The sequence below is a fragment of the Phocoena phocoena genome, chromosome 14 (assembly GCF_963924675.1).
Source record: "Phocoena phocoena chromosome 14, mPhoPho1.1, whole genome shotgun sequence".
Taxonomy (NCBI): Eukaryota; Metazoa; Chordata; class Mammalia; order Artiodactyla; family Phocoenidae; genus Phocoena; species Phocoena phocoena.
The window spans coordinates 68,203,875-68,222,202 of record NC_089232.1 but is presented as its reverse complement, the minus strand read 5'-3'; the positions used below and the strand labels follow the sequence as shown (position 1 = coordinate 68,222,202).

General features: G+C 39.3%; 1 protein-coding gene across 2 annotated transcripts in view; it reads left to right on the top strand.

The window, feature by feature from the left end:
• BABAM2 (BRISC and BRCA1 A complex member 2) overlaps positions 1-18,328 on the top strand; it is a 437,255-nt gene that overhangs the window by 218,646 nt on the left and 200,281 nt on the right. For both annotated transcript variants that reach the window (XM_065890615.1, XM_065890614.1), the window contains one exon: positions 14,050-14,159. In XM_065890615.1, coding sequence (XP_065746687.1) covers positions 14,050-14,159 — 110 coding nt within the window. The remainder of the gene's footprint in view (positions 1-14,049; positions 14,160-18,328) is intronic.

Below are 18,328 nucleotides of genomic sequence, written 5' to 3'. Positions count from 1 at the left end.
TCAGTATAGAAGGAGAATGGAAATAATTGAAGACAGAAGAAAATAAAAGAAATCTGCAATATATTTTGCCCAGGATGCATAGGCTTAGTAGGTCCAGCCATGGTTTATCTGGGGGAAAAGCCCTCTTGAGTTTGCTGAGGCATTGGGAAGGTTTTCTGCCCGTGTATTTTTTTAAACGTGGTTTGCTTGTTTGTTTTTTGACATTGTCTGTGAAACCTGTTTTGGCTTGTTGTGCAGATTTTCATGTACACTTAGCAACATTTGATTCAGTAAGTAACAGACCCAAGAGACCCAAGAGCTAAAGGGTTCAACCTAGTCTGCTATCTTAATTGCATTCTTTCATGCTTATTTGATATAAACTTTTTTCAGTAAGTTGAATCCACATTCTAATGTGAACAAGAAATGTTAAGCTGTTAGTAGCTTCCCTGGAGAATTGCAACTTGCTAGGACGCTTCAGTACTTTCATCATCATTGATGTATCACGAAATGTCACAATTTCTATTCATAAGCACAGAACTGCAAATGTTCGTCAATTGGTCTATCTTAAACCTGTTATTAGCTTAGAAATTAAAGAAATATTCTTTACCAACCCAAGCCAAGGATAAAGTCTAACTCAATTTATAGTTCTTCTAAATCTGGTCATCAGCACCTCTATAATTAGTAAAGTTCTAAATAACAAAGCCACCTACTCAATAGTTAATGTATGCTAAGTCCAACATTTAGAGTTTTTCATTTTGGGAACTTTTTAGTATAATATGTTCTTCATATGAAAATTTCTACTCTTAATAATTTCCTCCTGTTTGGGGGGGGGTCTTACATTTCCTTTTTGATTCACACAGACCTCATTTAGTAAGCGACATAGAGTTTTCAAAGAAGATTTGTATACAGTAGATTGATGTAGTGAAAAAAAGCATTGATGCAGGAGTCAGCAGTCATGGGTTTTGGTTTCAGCCCTGTGACTGATCAACTCTGCACATTAGACAGATCACTTCCCTTATCTCGGTTTCTCCATCTGTAAATCTATGAAGTGTGGGTATTGAATCAATGACTACAAACTTTATTTTTAATATAATAGAAACCTTTTTACAAATGAAATCTTTCTCCCAGTGCCTGGTATACAAAATGCCCGGTATATGTCTTAAGACATATACTCTCAGGTACACATGATCCCAAGTTTTCCCCAGAACACAGGGTAACAACCCCTAGCCCAGATCTCGAAGGGGTCTTTTTTCCTTTTTTTTTTTTTTTTTTGCGGTACGCGGGCCTCTCACTGTTGGGGCCTCTCCCGTTGCGGAGCACAGGCTCCGGATGCGCAGGCTCAGCGGCCATGGCTCACGGGCCCAGCCGCTCTGCGGCACATGGGATCTTCCCGGACCGGGGCACGAACCCGCATCCCCTGCATCGGCAGGCGGTCTCTCAACCACTGTGCCACCAGGGAAGCCCTCTTCTTTACTTTTAACGTTCTCTGATTTTATTTACCCTTTGCTCCTGTCATTTCACCTTTGGCACATTTCCAACGTCAATGACCCGAAGGGGATAGTGTTCACAGTGCCAGCTCTCTTGACCTGGCCCCTTTCTCTGGCTCCTCCATAGCTTATGGATGTGGCCAGTTAGAAGAATATTTGAAGAGTACCTTACTGTACTTTTCCGCTTCTACCACGATTCTTTCCTCCATTTAACTCTGAGGTTTTGGAATATACCACAGATACTTATTTTTAAATCCTAAACTTTGTCTCAGATACCTTCCACAGTCTTCCACAGCCCCGTTCAACATCACAGTTCATCTGTGTTCTCCTCCTGTTTAATCACAAGATGGATATCTTAGTCCATTGCTTTTCAGTTCTCTCTTTATTTTTGGACCTATTTTCTCTCCCTTAAGTGTCAGTTCTCTAAGCCGGTGCTTCTCAAACTTTAATGTTCTACAGATCATCTAAGCATTTGTCAAGTATCCCACAGGTGAAGCTGGTGCTGTTAGTCTGATTCGCAAGGCTCCATCCACACAGGCTTCATTCAACTGCCGGCTGTTCACAAATGTAATGCCATGTCTGCATTTGGGGTCTGTTACTGGGCCCCTGTCTCTACACATTTTGAACTAGATAGTCTGGAGTAAGGAAGTGGTAGGACTGTCGTCACTGAAAAACGTCCAGAGCTTACTGTTTAATGTCATGCAGGCTGGGAAAGTCAGAGCTTCCTTTCGCTGCCTTCTACCACCTCTAGAAGCTTTGCTTGTTTCCTCTTAGGATGCCCATTACTCTCCTGCTTTATCTCCTCTCTTATAAAAGTCTAATGCCAGGAAGGAGTCTGATGAATTCACTCTCAATACATAGAAAAAACTGATGCATTTTCAGCCTTACCTTTTAAGAATTAATCATGTCCTATCTTATCGGATCTCTTATTGAAGAAGCAAAAAAGAACATTTCTCATCTTCATGTGTTTACATCTGCCTCTTTAAGTTGGGAGATGGATTCTTGCAATTCTTTTTTTCCTTATTGTTTCCATCAAAATGTCTCGCCCATGGTAGGTAAATCATAAATGAGTATTGACTTAGCGATAGCACATGGTGTGTTGTTTGGAAGTTGATTAGAAATGGCAAAAAGATTGCTCTTGCCTTTTTGTCTTATAGGGTTTGCTCTCTCAGTCAAGTGTTTGAACTTGAATTTTCCTCTTATTCTAGGGGATGACCTGAACCCAAGGGATAATGGCTCATTCTGCCCCAAATTACACCTACTGATTTATATTGGAAAGTCAAGTTAATAAGGTACATAGACCTCTTCTGTTTCTGCTAGGGATGTCTGCTTGTGGAACCCATTTTTGGATCAGCAGTTTACTGGAAAGCATATGTGGTCATTCTTTCATACACATATTCATACGTTTGTTCATCAAATACTTATTGGGTACCTATTTTTGTAGTAGGCACCATTCTAGGCAGTGGGAGCACGGCAATGAATGAAACACTGCCCTTTAAGGAACTCAACCAGATACATGATAAGAGCACATATCTAAGTAACTTTAAAATGCAGATGAAACAATAAAATGTTACCATATGAAGGGTGTAGCTAAATACCTGTAGGATTTCAGAGGAGAAACCATTACCTCAGAGGGCGGGATCAGGAAGTCTTGTGAGAGGATATGGCATCTGAGTGGCACTTTAAAGAACAGATAGAATTGGGAGGTTTGGGGAAGAAGGCATTTAGGATTGAGTGGCAGGATGGAGTTCGGACAGCTGCTGCAGTTAGGGTGTGTCAGCGGCAGAGTGGGAAAATGAGGTTGGAAGGATACCTTGGAGGGGCTGGAATGCCAGGCCACTGTAGAGCCAGGGTGCACTTTTGAATCTGAGAGAAATGCAGTATTTACTTCTCAGAGCTCATTTTCTGCTCTGGAATCATTCCTCCACCCAGTTCCAGAGGGATATGGCTCTAAGCCTCTAGTTCTTTTCAGAGCTCCTATCTGCCCTTTAGGTTCTGCAGATAACATCAGTATGCAAATCAAAAGATCTCTGATTACTTCAAGGAGAGAGTGTCTAGAAGGCTCCATTCTCTGTTTTAACACCTGTGGCTTGTGATTGTCGCCAGTTAATGAGGGTGCGGTACCAGGTGGCTGAAACAGCGTGGAAGTAACCAGTTGCCTAGTTGCCATGGGCACCAGACTGAGCCAAATGATTCGCTGGGTGGGTAGGTGCAAAGGTATTATGCACTTCTAGGGTGCCGTTCCCTTCTGTCCTCACACACACAACCACCCAGGAAGAATCTCTAAACCCCATAACTCAAAGCTACCTAGCATGGAAAGGATAGGGTGGAGTAGAAAGAATAGCATGGTAATGGAAATGATGTCAGACCAAGAGTCGGGGAGGAAGGAGTAAGAGAAATGAAACTTAACATTTACCAGGCACATTCTTCATGCCTGGTTCTGTGCTTGGCTACTTTCGTATACATTTGCCAAAGCCTTGCAAGCCTGTTGCTTTCCATAATGCCCACATTTAGCATGTCATATGGAAAAAACATAAAAACATGCAAACTCTTAGCAAAATTTTTTATTTCTGTAGCTAAAAGGTCACCATTTCTATGCAGTTGTTAAATTGTATGATGAACTTGCAAAACGTTGTATGTGTTCAAACGGCTTGCTGCTGCGGCTTGTCCGCCTCTAGCGTTGGCACCTCCAATACCTTTTCATTCACTGGGTGAGGTTTAGGGTGGCTGTAGAGCGGGCAGTGCAGGCTGTTCCATCCAAGGCCCGGGATGGCTTACTGTGCTGTTTCAGGTCCACCAGGACGAGAAGCAGTAAGTGCAGGAAAATAGCCTAGCTGCAGCCGGAGCCCGGTGCTGCGGCCGATGCTCTAGCAAAGCTTTCTTCTGGCACGTGCGGAGGCGTGCCGCTCTCCTCTGTCCTAAAAGCCCCTTCTAGGCTCTGATTAGGGCCTGGCACTCCACAGCATGTAACAAGTATTCAGATAACTCAGGAACAAAAGTCTCTTCTTAGCACTTAGTTCTGTAAATTTCAATTTGCCATGGTTATCATCTATATTAGTTAGTTTAACAATTTACAAGAGAAAATGCTGGTTGTAAGTGAAGGGAAACCACTTCAAACCAGCATAAAGCACGTAGGGCAATTTATTGGCTTTCCAAAGCTGGGAGAAGGTTGAAAAGCCAAACAACAGTAGGGGCAGGACGCAGCCGGACGAAGCACCACGGGAACTCGGTGCGAGTGCTGCCCAGGACTCTCTTCTCTCTCAGCTCTGCGTCTCTAGGGTGCAGGCTTTCTTCTCTCACCCTACAGCCTGGCCTCTTCCATGAATGGGAAATATGGCTACTGACAGTTTCTTTTGCCTGTGCAAAAGGACTGGACTCTTCCGGGACCCATCAGCTGTTCTCAGGAGGTTGGAACTGGCATCTCTGCCATGAGCTGTAAGGATCGGGGCTTACAGGTGGGGACTAGAAGAGAGAGGGGCTTCCCAGGAGAAGAGAAGGTGTCAGGCAGGTAGCGTCACAGATAGCCACTGTATCAGCTACCCTTTCAAATGTCTTTTTCTATCCCTTACAAAGAGCTGTATGAACTACTTACATAAAAGCTTTATCTACCTTTTCCTTAAGTTATGGAACCATACTGGGGATGTGGTAAATGGTGTCGTATTTGTTCCATATGCGCTTAAAGAAAACTCACTATTGTTTTAACTTGTTTTGTTGGGCTCCTGGATGACAGTCTGGCACAAGGTTTGTATCTGTAGGTGTGCATAAAATCACAACTCAGATGCCTGAGGATGTGGTTTAGTTTGATTCGTAAAACACTTACAAAAACTGATGCTTATATAAATAAGCTTAGCTTCCTATCAGACTCTTTAAGAACCCATTGTTAGGGTAATAGGGGAAACCCCACACTCCAGATTCTTTCTCTAGAAACATTGGTGAGTAGAGAAGGTGGTGGAAGCCAGGAAACATCCTGTGCTTCCAATGAGGACCCTGGCTGTCCTGCAACCCTCGCCATCACAACCTCTAACCCTCTGGAGAGAAGGCTCCATTTTACACAGCTTGTAGTCAATGCTGTGATTATTCAAAGAAAGTTGGTGGTTCTCAAGGCTATGTCTGTTAGGTATAATAACAGTTGGGACAGTAGTTGACCAATGAAATCTTGATCATCATTATTTTAAAAGAGCCAGGAATTTTTTTCCCCAAACTTGTTTGCACAACATGTGTTTCAATTTAGTTTTATAAACAGAAGCTATAACCAACATATTAAGGTTAAGTACAGCTTCACAAGCAGATTCCTGCATAAATGAGAGCAGTGAAATGGTTTTTGTTTATGAAACTAATAAGCAAGATATATATATAAAAAAAAAACCCAACCCCATACTGTATCGTGACATCTCATAGTAATGAACTCGAGATGTCACTTTTAGAAAACACGGTAGGTGACAGCAGCTCTTTCCTGGTATCCTGGACTCCCCTTCTAAGAGCTGGCTGTTTCAAGAACATCGTAGTTACCCTTTCCCGACCCGACAATCAGCTCTTCTTATTTCCACTGAGTACAGTTAGTTAATCATAGAGTGTGCCTAATCGTACAGAAGTGAAGGAAGATTGATGTTACGGCTTAGAACTCCACAACCCTCATCAGTGTTCTTGGGGAAGCCATCCTCTTTCCTTCACTGAGTCTGTGTGAAGATGTCAAACAAATACATTTTATTTGGCATGGTGACCTTTATAGCTTTTAGTCTTCATACTCTTAAAATTTTAAATTTCTTGCTCCACCGTTTCTAAAAGTAAACATTAAAACACGTAAAGCATATACTCCTCAATTAGTTTTGAATACCCATTGGTGCAGGCAAGATAGTCTATTTGGGGTAAAAAGGGAATAAGAAATGGCTGCTTAAGTTGCTCATGGTCGTTTGGAGCACACAGGATTTAGACACTAAATGGAGGACAAGTACGTGTTTAGTAAAGCTCTGCTATCTTTTCTGCATGTGGGTTTCCAAGTTTTTTATATCTTTCTTTGAGCACTGATACTGAGTCTTTTCTTTGTGCCCAACAGCATGCCAGTGGGTACAGCATCGTGGCTAAGAGTCCAGGTTCTGAGTCAGCATACATGGGTTCAAAATTCATTTTCACCATTTAATCACTTTCAAGCCTCAGTTTCTTCATCTGCAAATGTACAATAATAGTACCTACCTTATAAGGCTGTTATGGCAATTGTATGAGATAATGCATAGAAAGCACTAAGGAAAGTGACTATTGAATAAACACTGAATAAATGTCAGCTGTTGTTATTAGACATAATAGGAAGTAGGAGATCTCTACCCTGCCCTCAAGAAATTCACAGTCTGTTTGGAATTTAAAATATACACTGCTTAAACAGCATGGGGAATTCATGAGGCAACATGTAAAAGCTACCAAGGGGAGACATAGATCACACTGCAGTTGAAAGGAATCTTAATGGAGCAAGTGAATTTACAATCAGAGTTAAAGAAATTAAAGTCACTGGGACTTCCCTGGCGGTCCAGTGGTTAAGACGTCACCTTCCAATGCAGGAGGTGTGGGTTCGATCCCTGGTCGGGGAGCTAAGATCCCACATGCCTCACGGCCAAAAAACCAAAACATAAAACAGAAGCAATATTGTAACAAATTCAATAAAGCCTTTAAAAAATGGACCACACTTAAAAAACATCTTCAAAAAGAAAAATGAAATTAAAGTCACACCAATTAAGAAAAGGAGAGAAAGAGCATTTTTAAATTGTGCTTTATTTTTTAATTGAAATATAGTTGATGTACAATATTTTGTTACCTTCAAGTGTACTACATAGTGACTTGACATCTGCATACATTATGAAATGATCACTACAATATTATTGACCATATTCCTTATTCTGTATCTTATATCCCTGTGGCTTATTTATTTTATAACTGGAGGTTTGTACCTCTTAATCCCCTTCACCTATTCTGCCCTTCCCAACCCCCTCAAGAGAAAGAGCTTTTTGATAAGGGAAATGGCAAGTGCAAAAGTGTTAGTCAAGATCTAGTAAAATACATGGGGAGTGGCCCAGTTTGTCTGGACTAAGCAGAGGGAATCTTTTTACTCCCATTTCTATTTGGAGAAACCAAATCAGACCTAACTCTCTTAAAGGCTACCTTCACAAGATATATCAATATATCAAAGTAGTTTTTAGGCAAGAACTCAGTATGTGGTGAGATAAGCAGTAACTAGGCCTTCAGAACCCCAACCCCAGTGCAGCAACCCCTGCTGCATGGAAAGAAGGGGCCCAGGGCAAAAGGGCCCGACAGGATGCGACGCCCATTGATTCCTTACTCTTGTATCCATTTTGCTTTCCGACTACACTGCCTTTCCTTGCACTTGTATATTTCCCAGCACTTTGATGAAGAGGAAATGACCTGATATCAAAAAAAATGACCAGTGTCTTTATTGGACAGAGACCCCTTAGCAGTGAGACCAAGGTCTTCTGTCAGGTACATCGTTGTCCTCATTCTTGCGTATTTCTTTTGCTTAGATTTAATTCAGTTCCCTAGCATGTTCGTTGTCATGTCTTAATGCTAGTAGAATACAAATTCAGATTTTGACGGGGACTGCTTATGCTGATATATAGCACAGTGAGTCAAGAGGACTTTTCACCCTAAATCTCCTGTCGCAAGTAATGAGAGGCCACTGCTGAGTCTCCATAAGCCGTCTTGGAACACTCTCTTGAAACTTCCATTCCCTCCTCACTCCTTGCCCCCTTCCCCTGCTTTCATTTTTCTCCGTAATATTTGTGACATATTATCTATTTTTCTTACTTTGTTAAATGTTTGTTAAATGAACGGTAGCATCATGAGAGTCTTATTCTCTTACTTGAAAAAACCTGACTTTGAAAAATCTAAATTTATGTAATTTGATGACGAATCTGTAATATCAAAATACTGGGCCTCCAAAGTACAAACCTCACTTAGTTACTATTTTAAATAAGGTTCTATTTTGGGGATTTTTAATTTGCTTACATCTTTTCAAAAGCTCATAGCTTTTGTATAATGAGGTGCTTACTCAGACCTAGTTTTTTCGCCCTAGGAATCATGATTAATCCTGGGTCTTGTTTAATATCATTTTAAATGTAACTCTAAATGGTTCTTACTCTATTTTTGACAGACAGTATAATAGCTTCCTTATAGTCTTTATGTCCACAAACTGGTTTTGCTAGTAATGGTTATAGCTTTGTTGTAAGCCTTTTCGAATTGAGAAATACAGTGGCTTTTTTAGTCTTCCTATGTAACATGTGGTTTGTAATATATATTGTCCAGCTAATGTCTATCACTGATTAGTTAATTGATAGTTTGTTCCTGTATTGACACTCAACATATAGAGGCTTGTTTAATGGCTGCTTTCCTCACTTGGAAAATTAGCATATCAGAAAGGTTACAACATAATGATAAATTGTACTTGTGTTTGCTTTCATTTCCAAGGCTAATTGTTGTCTTTTCTACACCCTTTGGATATTTGCAATGAGCGGCGATTGAGAATAGGTGTATAGATAAACCATTATGACCTAAGCAGAATGTTAACTTTTATTAGTCGGTATATCCTTTGCTTACCTATGGTTCAGCTTTGAGTTTTCTTTGATAAAATCTTAAGTAGTCATAGATTTAAGGAACTAAAGAGATAAATATTGAGAATCTTTCTAGCAAAAAGCATTTTCTGTTTTACTCCGTTATTTCCTCATTCTTACAGTCATTCCTGCATTAATTCAGGTTTTTTTCAACCAATTTGCTATATATTTACTATGTTCCAGACACAGGGGATACAAAAATGAACAGGAAAAACTCCCAGCCTGCAAGGAACTCACCATCTAGTGACTATTCACTGCAAGCCGTAGGAACCTCTTTGTGCTACAACCAAGTGCCGAGCCAAATCCATAGTTAGTTTTCAGCAAAATATCATGGCCATTATTGCCTCACCCTATGTATATCAGTGCCTGACATGCTTTTATAAAGGTAGGAGTCAGTATTTTTTTTTTTTTTTTTAGCTTCAGCAGATTCGGCGTCTTTCCCCCATTTTAGCTTGTTGCAGTTTCAAATGGCGCAGATAGAAAGCCCTGAAAATGTATACTTATACATTTTTAAATGTCCCCTACTACACTGTAACCACCCCCTGTTTTCTAAATGCTGCCATTAGTGGTTACAATAATCATCTGTAATGTTAGCTTCTAAGGGCCATGGTACAAGAGCTTCTTTTATAATTTCCCAGATGGAAAGGAACACATGTACAATCCTGTTAGAGTTGCAGAAACTGGAAACAGCTCTGTGTGGATTTGTATTTTTGGAACTCTTTGGGCTTATTTAAGCTCTCAAAGTCAAACTTACGTATCCATTAGGAATCAAATACCAACTCGGGGAAAACTCACGTGCCACACCAAGGGGAATAAATCATATTAAAGTAGTTCGTAAAGGAACTCCTGGAAACAACTATTTTCATATTCAGAGTAATGTTTTGTGTACTTTTTGCAGGATGCCAGATAATAAACGTTGATTATATAAACCAGGGTCATTCCGGTTGTTTGGAGGACTGTCTCTGAGCATTTCTGTTCTTTGCTTAAATAGTAGTGAAATGAGAAGTTAAAAAGCAGGAAAGGGAAATAATTATAAATTATCCATAGGCATATAGAATGAAGCTGTTAATTAAAAGGGTTTTTAGTGGACCCAAGTTTTGCAGTGTTTATTTTGTTTTTACAGAGTTTTGTGACTTGAGGTCAGAGCCTTGACCTTTAACAAGGAACCTTAGTCATTGGAGAAAAGTATCTGAAAGTCAATTCAATGTTAGTTCTTTTTTTATTGTCTCTCTTAAGATGACCAGCCTAACTCTAAAGGGGGACTACTTCTACACTTAGATTATAAAATGAATTTGTCCCGGGACTTTCCTGATGGCACAGTGGTTAAGAATCCACCTGCCAATGCAGGGGACACCGGTTCAAGCCCTGATCCGGGAAGATCCCACATGCCGTGGAGCAGCTAAGCCCGTGAGCCACAACTGCTGAGCCTGCACTCTAGAGCCCGCAAGCCACAACTACTGAGCCTGTGCACCACAACTACTGAATCCTGCGTGCTCTAGGGCCTGTGCTCTGCAACGAGAGAAGCCACCGCAGTAAGAAGCCCACGCACTGCAACGAAGAGTGGCCCCCTCTCGCTCTAGCTAGAGAAAGCCCACACACAGCAACGAAGACCCAATGCAGACAAAAATAAATAAGTAAAGTAAACACATTTATAAAAAAATAATAAAATGAATTTGTCCCTCTGAATGTGAATTTTTTCAAGCTTAGCTTCAACCTTATTTTAGATATTTTATGAGTTTTAGAGTCATAATTACATAGTTTCTATTTGTTGAGACTATAAGTATTTTAAAAATTTTCCATCCTTACTTTGCAGAAAGGAATATTCAAGGTTGGACTCTTTATCATCTATAAAAGAGCAAAAAGTGATAGATAAACTCAGACTCCCAATCTTGGCTTTCCTTTTAAAACCACTAGTTCTAGGGACCTTGGTGTATCTGAGGGGGGGGTGTGTGTGCGGGGGAAGGACAGGAGCAAGGAGCCAGTACTTAGTTTCCAGACATCACTGGTGACAGCAACTTTTGTAAAGCAGGTTGCTGAAAATCACTAGGAGTGGAGAAAAACGGTTAGGAATTAACATTAAATTGTTTATTGATTTATCCTTTCAGCAGACGTTGAGTGGTTTCTGTGTTCCAGGCACTGTACTAAAATCATCCTTGTACGTACTTCCTGTGTCATACCACCTAAAAATATGTTCCAGATATACATGTGTATTGCAAATCTACATGTAAAAATAAAATTGTAACAATGTTAGATGAAAAACTAGGAAAATGGTTAAACAACCCCTGAGTTATTAACCAGATTTAACTCTATAGAAATCTAAATTTTCTTCTGATGTCAGAAGAGCCCCTAGACAAAGTCAGAAGTCAAAAAGAGAAAATATGTATAATACACGTGATAGACAAGGGTTAGTAAATCTAATACACAGCAATAACAAAAAAGTCTAAGAACCTTTAAGCAAAATGGGTAAAGGATTTGTTGGGAAAATTTACAGGAGAAATGTAAATGACCAGTAAACAAGTGAAAAAAATTGCCCAGCTTCATTCATTGAGTCTAAATTGAGATACCATTTTCCAGCTATCAGATGGCCAACATTAAATTAAAGAGTGACAACAGCCAGTGTTATCCAGTGACTCAGGATGAACGGAAAGAGGCTCTCTCTCATACTGATGCAAACTCATGGGTCCAAATGTGAACTGCTGCAAAATTTTTAGAAAAACAATCTATTAACCTCTATTAAAATGTAAAATATTTATAACCTTTGACCCAACAGCTGAGTTTTAGTTATCTCCTAAGAAATATGAATCCCACTAGTGAAGGGTATATATACAAGGATATTTATTGTAGCACGATCAAGTAGCTAAGAACTACAAACAACCTGACTGTCTGTTGCTAGGAGAATGGTTAAATAAAAAATAAATCCATGCCGTGGAATATGATGTGGCTATTTAGAAAGCAGTTGGTAGAGTCCTGTGTATAATATGACTCCATTAGGGAAAACAAGACACAGGGTTAAAGAGTTATTTATATGCAAGTGTGTGTGTGTGTTTTTATGATCATAGAAAAAGCTGTTTAAGGCCATATACATGGTTACTATTGGTTACCTTGAAAAGTGAGGGTGGAAATGCTTTTTCTTTTAAAAACTTCTGTATCATTTGACTAGTTACAACAAGGCTAAATTTTGTAATGTAAAACGAAAAATCAGTTGAGAAGTTATAAAAGAGAGAAAGAAAAGGGAAGGGTAAGTGGCCAAGAGACAGAAGAAGACCAGGAGAGTATAGTTTCTTAGAAGCAAGAAAGAGAATTTCCCGAGGAGAGAGATTTCCATGTCAAATACTGTTTAGAGATCAAGTAAGGTAAGGACCGAGAGGCATTTGCTGTGTTTAGTGGGAAGAAGTAGGGTCAGAAGGCTACTCTAGTGGGCTAAGGGGAGGCTAAGAGGAGGGGAGGGAGTGAAGCAGGGAGTGTGGACCACTCTTTCAGTAGTCTGTGCAGGGGAGGAGAGAGAGAACCCAGGGAACTAGGTAGAGACCAGCATGATTCGTTTCTTTCTTTTTAAAATTTTTATATTTTAAGATGGGAGAGACTTCCAGTCCTTGTCCCTGTGTATACTTAACACACTTGTGCATCCTATAGACACAATAGAAGGCAGAGCAAGGACACTGAAGTTGCTAGAGGTGAGCAGGTGAGCATGATGTCCAGCTTCCTAGGATGCAGGAGAAACAGGGCTGAGGTTAGTTTTAGATCAAAGGAAGGACTTCATATCTGAGATTCTCACAGCTCACGGGCAGTGATTCTTAAAGTCTGGGTTGGGACCCTCCTAGGATGGCTGCTGAGCCCTCCTGAGGACCTGTGAACTGATTCGGAAATGTGGGTCAGTTCTTACCGGTCCTTCGGGGTGAAAGATGTGCAATGCTATTAAGTTTTTTAAAAAACCTACATTTGACTTGGAGCCACTATCAACCAGAAATAAATTATTAAGGGTTTTTAGAATTTGCTATTCACAAATTGAAATCAACATGCAACGAGAATTTATTCTAATTTGGTATTTTCTTCTGGCACTCTGGCAAATACTCAGGGCTTGGCAGCAATCATAAAGCACATGCACATAGTTGTAAATCCCACAATTTTAATTCAGGACAATTCAGTGTATCATCCGTGTTGGTTTGGGTTGGTTATGACATTCGATTGTTGCTATTCTTGCTTTTTAATTATAAATTACAGTAAGTTTAGCTTTATCATTATCAGTCTAGTTTATTGTGGGTTGTTTGGTTAACCTCTCAGTGTTTCTTGATACATATTTGGATCAACAATGTTTTTGTCATAATATTCTTATAACTAGCCTTTTAAGATACGTATGTCTTGTGGTTCACATATGAATCATCCATAATCATTTTGCTAAAGCAGATATATACATTAACACCCTGCCATTTGCATGTACAGTGGAATACTTCATAGTGATATGCTTCTTGGTAATGTTTGCCATTTAAATAACTTCTATTATCAAGGTAGATATAATAAAATTACTGGGTATTTTAAGATTTTGTTGTTGTCTAGTGATATAAATCACGTTTATAATGCATCTTCATCCCAGAAAAAGTAAATTTTAAGCCATTTGTATGTATTATGTAAATTATAAGCCATTATATATCTTGCTAGCAGCATGATTACTGTAATTTGTTAACTATGTTTTTGTCTAATGCTTTGTTATCACCAGATTCACTTTTCCCCTCTTGGAATGTGGGAACAAGTGAAATTGGTGGCAGGCTTTTTCTCACTGTGGTAGGCTTTGATCAGAAAGTTTGAAAGCTATCACTCTAAAAGAGTGACTAGGTAGGTGGCAAAGGATGTGTGGCGTCTTGAATCCAGGTAACTCACACCTCTGGTCTCACTGCTAGTGGGCTGTAAGCTGGTCACCAGAAAGATGTCATGAGAGAAGGAACTGACGGCATTGTGTTTTTCACCAACTGTTTAAGGATGTGAATGAAGACCCTGGAGAAGATGTGGCCCTCCTTTCTGTCAGTTTTGAGGACACTGAAGCCACTCAGGTGTATCCTAAGCTGTACTTGTCACCCCGAATTGAACAGTAAGTATCCGTGTCATTTATGTTATGTAGCCTGATGCTTCTCCTTGTTAATCAGACATGCTTGCTACTTCTTTTGCCACTCTTAAACTCTTAAAATGACTTCCCTTTTTTGACCTTTGTTTTCTTAAAAATGAATTCTATTCAAAGTTTAGATTTCAGAGTAAATGCAGTTAGTATTTGCAACTGTGATCTTTGGATGAGACTTAGTTGTGCAGTTTGTGATGTGAATACTGTGCCTGGTAGACTGGATTCACAATTGTGACTCCTTCCAAATGCCCCTGAGTATGTATGGTTACCCGAAAGAGGACTGCTGAACAACATCCTGTGCAATTTCTTGTGTATTTGTAATGCTTACAGTTGTTTGCAAAAATGTAACCAGTATCCTGACAGTATTAACTTATTCAGATTAGTGAAGGGAATAGAATAAGCAGATAGCTTAAAACGATGACATGTTTGAATTATTTTTCTGTGTTGAAATAGTTCTATATAACTTTACACAACATTCAGGCTACATGGTACAAGTAGTTTATTTTATTTTATTTTTTTAACATCTTTATTGGAGTATAATTGCTTTAGAATTATGTTGTGTTAGTTTCTACTGTATAACAAAGTGAATCAGCTATATGTATACATATATCCCCATATTCCCTCCCTCTTGCGTCTCCCTCCCACCCTCCCTATCCCACCCCTCTAGGTGGTCACAAAGCACCGAGCTGATCTCCCTGTGCTATGCGGCTGCTTCCCACTAGCTATCTGTTTTGCATTTGATAGTGTATATATGTCAATGCCACTCTCTCACTTTGTCCCAGCTTACCCTTCCCCCTCCCCGTGTCCTCAGGTCCATTGTCTCCATCTGCATCTTTGTTCCTGTCCTGCTCCTAGGTTCTTCAGAACCTTTTTTTTTTGGGGGGGGGGGGGATTGCATATATATGTGTTAGCATACGGTGTTTGTTTTTCCCTCTCTGACTTACTTCACTTAGTATGACAGACTCTAGGTCCATCCACCTCACTACAAATAACTCAATTTCGTTTCTTTTTATGGCTGAGTAATATTGCATTGTATATATGTGCCACATCTTTATCTATTCATCTGTCGGTGGACACTTAGGTTGCTTCCATGTCCTGGCTACTGTAAATAGAGCTGCAATGAACATTGTGGTACATGACTCTTTTTGAATTATCGTTTTCTCAGGGTATATGCCCAGTAGTGGGATTGCTGGGTCGTATGGTAGTTCTGTTTTTAGTTTCTTAAGGAACCTCCATACTGTTCTCCATAGTGGCTGGACCAATTTACATTCCCACCAACAGTGCAAGAGGGTTCCCTCTTCTCCACACCCTCTCCAGCATTTATTGTTTCTAGATTTTTTGATGCTGGCCATTCTGGCTGGTGTGAGGTGATACCTCATTGTAGTTTTGATTTGCATTTCTCTAATGATTAGTGATGTTGAGCATCCTTTCATGTGTTTGTTGGCAATCTGTATATCTTCCTTGAAGAAATGTCTATTTAGGTCTTCTGCCCATTTTTGGATTGGGTTGTTTGTTTTTTTGATATTGAGCTGCATGAGCTGCTTGTATATTATGGAAATTAATCCTTTGTCAGTTGCTTCGTTTGCAAATATTTTCTCCCATTCTGAGGGTTTTGTTTTCATCTTGTTTATGGCTTCTTTTGCTGTGCAAAAACTTTGAAGTTTCATTAGGTCCCATTTGTTTTTATTTCCATTTCTCTAGGAGGTGGGTCAAAAAGGATCTTGTAGTGATTTATGTCATAGAGTGTTCTGCCTATGTTTTCCTCTAAGAGTTTTATAGTATCTGGCCTTACGTTTAGGTCTTTAATGCATTTTGAGTTCTTTTTGTGTATGGTGTTACGGACTGTTCTAATTTCATTCTTTTACATGTACCTGTCCAGTTTTCCCAGCACCACTTATTGAAGAGGCTGTCTCTTCTCCATTGTATATTCTTACCTCCTTCATCAAAGATAAGGTGACCATATGTGTGTGGGTTTAACTCTGGACTTTCTATCCTGTTCCATTGATCTGTGTTTCTGTTTTTGTGCCAGTACCATACGGTCTTGAGCACTGTAGCTTTGTAGTATAGTCTGAAGTCAGGGAGCCTGATTGCTCCAGCTCCATTTTTCTTTCTCAAGATTGCTTTGCCTATTTGGGGTCTTTTGTGTTTCCATACAAATCTTGCAATGTTTTGTTCTAGTTCTGTGAAAAATGCCATTGACAGTTTGATAGAGATTGCATTGAATCAGTAGATTGCTTTGGGTAGTGTAGTCATTCTCACAGTGTTGATTCCTCCAATCCAAGAACATGGTATATCTCTCCATCTGTTTGTATTATGTTTTATTTCTTTCATCAGTGTCTTATAGTTTTCTGCATACAGGTCTTCTGTCTCCTTAGGTACGTTTATTCCTAGGTATTTTATTCTTTTTGTTGCAATGGTAAGTGGGAGTGTTTCCTTAATTTCTCTTTCAGATTTTTCATCATTAATGTATAGGAATGCAAGAGATTTCTGTGCATTTATTTTCTATCCTGCTACTTTACCAAAAGCATTGATTAGCTCTAGCAGTTTTCTGGTAGCATCTTTAGGATTCTCTCTGTATAGTATCATGTCATCTGCAAACAGTGACAGTTTTACTTCTTCTTTTCTGACTTGGATTCCTTTTATTTCTTTTTCTTCTCTGATTGCTGTGGCTAAAACTTCCAAAACTATGTTGAATAATAGTGGTGAGAGTGGGCAACCTTGTCTTGTTCCTGATCTTAGTGGAAATTGTTTCAGTTTTTCACTATTGAGACGATGTTGGCTGTGGGTTTGTCATATATAGCCTTAATTATGTTGAGGTAAGTTCCCTCTATGCCTAATTTCAGGAGGGCTTTTATCATAAATGGGTGTTGAATTATCATATGGTTTTTATCCTTCAATTTGTTAATATGCTGTATCACATTGATTGATTTGCCTATATTGAAGAATCATTGCATTCCTGGGATAAACCCCACTTGATCATGGTGTATGATCCTTTTAATGTGCTGTTGGATTCTGTTTGCTAGTATTTTGTTGAGGATTTTTGCATCTATGTTCATCAGTGATATTGGCCTGCAGTTTTCTTTTTTTGTGACATTTTGTCTGGTTTGGGTATCAGGGTGATGGTGGCCAGGTAGAATGAGTTTGGGAGTGTTCCTCCCTCTGCTATATTTTGGAAGAGTTTGAGAAGGATAGGTGTTCGTTCTTCTCCAAATGTTTGATAGAATTCACCTGTGAAGCCATCTGGTCCTGGGCTTTTGTTGGTTGGAAGATTTTTAATCACAGTGTCAATTTCAATGCTTGTGATTGGTCATTTCATATTTTCTGTTTCTTCCTGGTTCAGTCTTGGAAGGTTGTGCTTTTCTAAGAATTTGTCCATTTCTTCCAGGTTGTCCAGTTTATTGGCGTATAGCTGCTTGTAGTAATCTCTCATGATCCTTTGTATTTCTGCAGTGTCAGTTGTTACTTCTCCTTTTTCACTTCTCATTCTGTTGATTTGAGTCTTCTCCCTTTTTTTCTTGATGAGTCTGGCTAATGTTTTGTCAATTTTGTTTGTCTTCTCAAAGAACCAGTGTTCAGTTTTACTGATCTTTGCTATCGTTTCCTTCATTTCTTTTTCATTTATTTCTGATCTGTTCTTTATGATTTCTTTCCTTCTGCTAACTTTGGGGTTTTTTTGTTCTTCTTCCTCTACTTGCTTTAGGTGTAGGGTTGAGTTTTTGGAGATTTTTCTTGTGTCTTGAGGTAGGATTGTACTGCTATACACTTTCCTCTTAGAACTGCTTTCGCTGCATCCCATAGGTTTTGGGTCATCATGTTTTCATTGTCATTTGTTTCTAGGTATTTTTTGATTTGCTCTTTGATTTCTTCAGTGATCTCTTGGTTATTTAGTAGTGTACTGTTTAGCCTCCATGTGTTTGTATTTTTTACAGTTTTTTTCCTGTAATTGATATTTAGTCTCATAGTGTTGTGGTAAGAAAAGATACTTGATACGATTTCAATTTTTAAAAATTTACCAAGGCTTTATTTGTGACCCAGGATATGGTCTATTCTGGCAAATGTTCCATGAGCACTTGAGAAGCAAGTGTATTCTGTTTTTTTTTGGTTGGAATGTCCTGTCAATATCAATTAAGTCCATCTTGTTT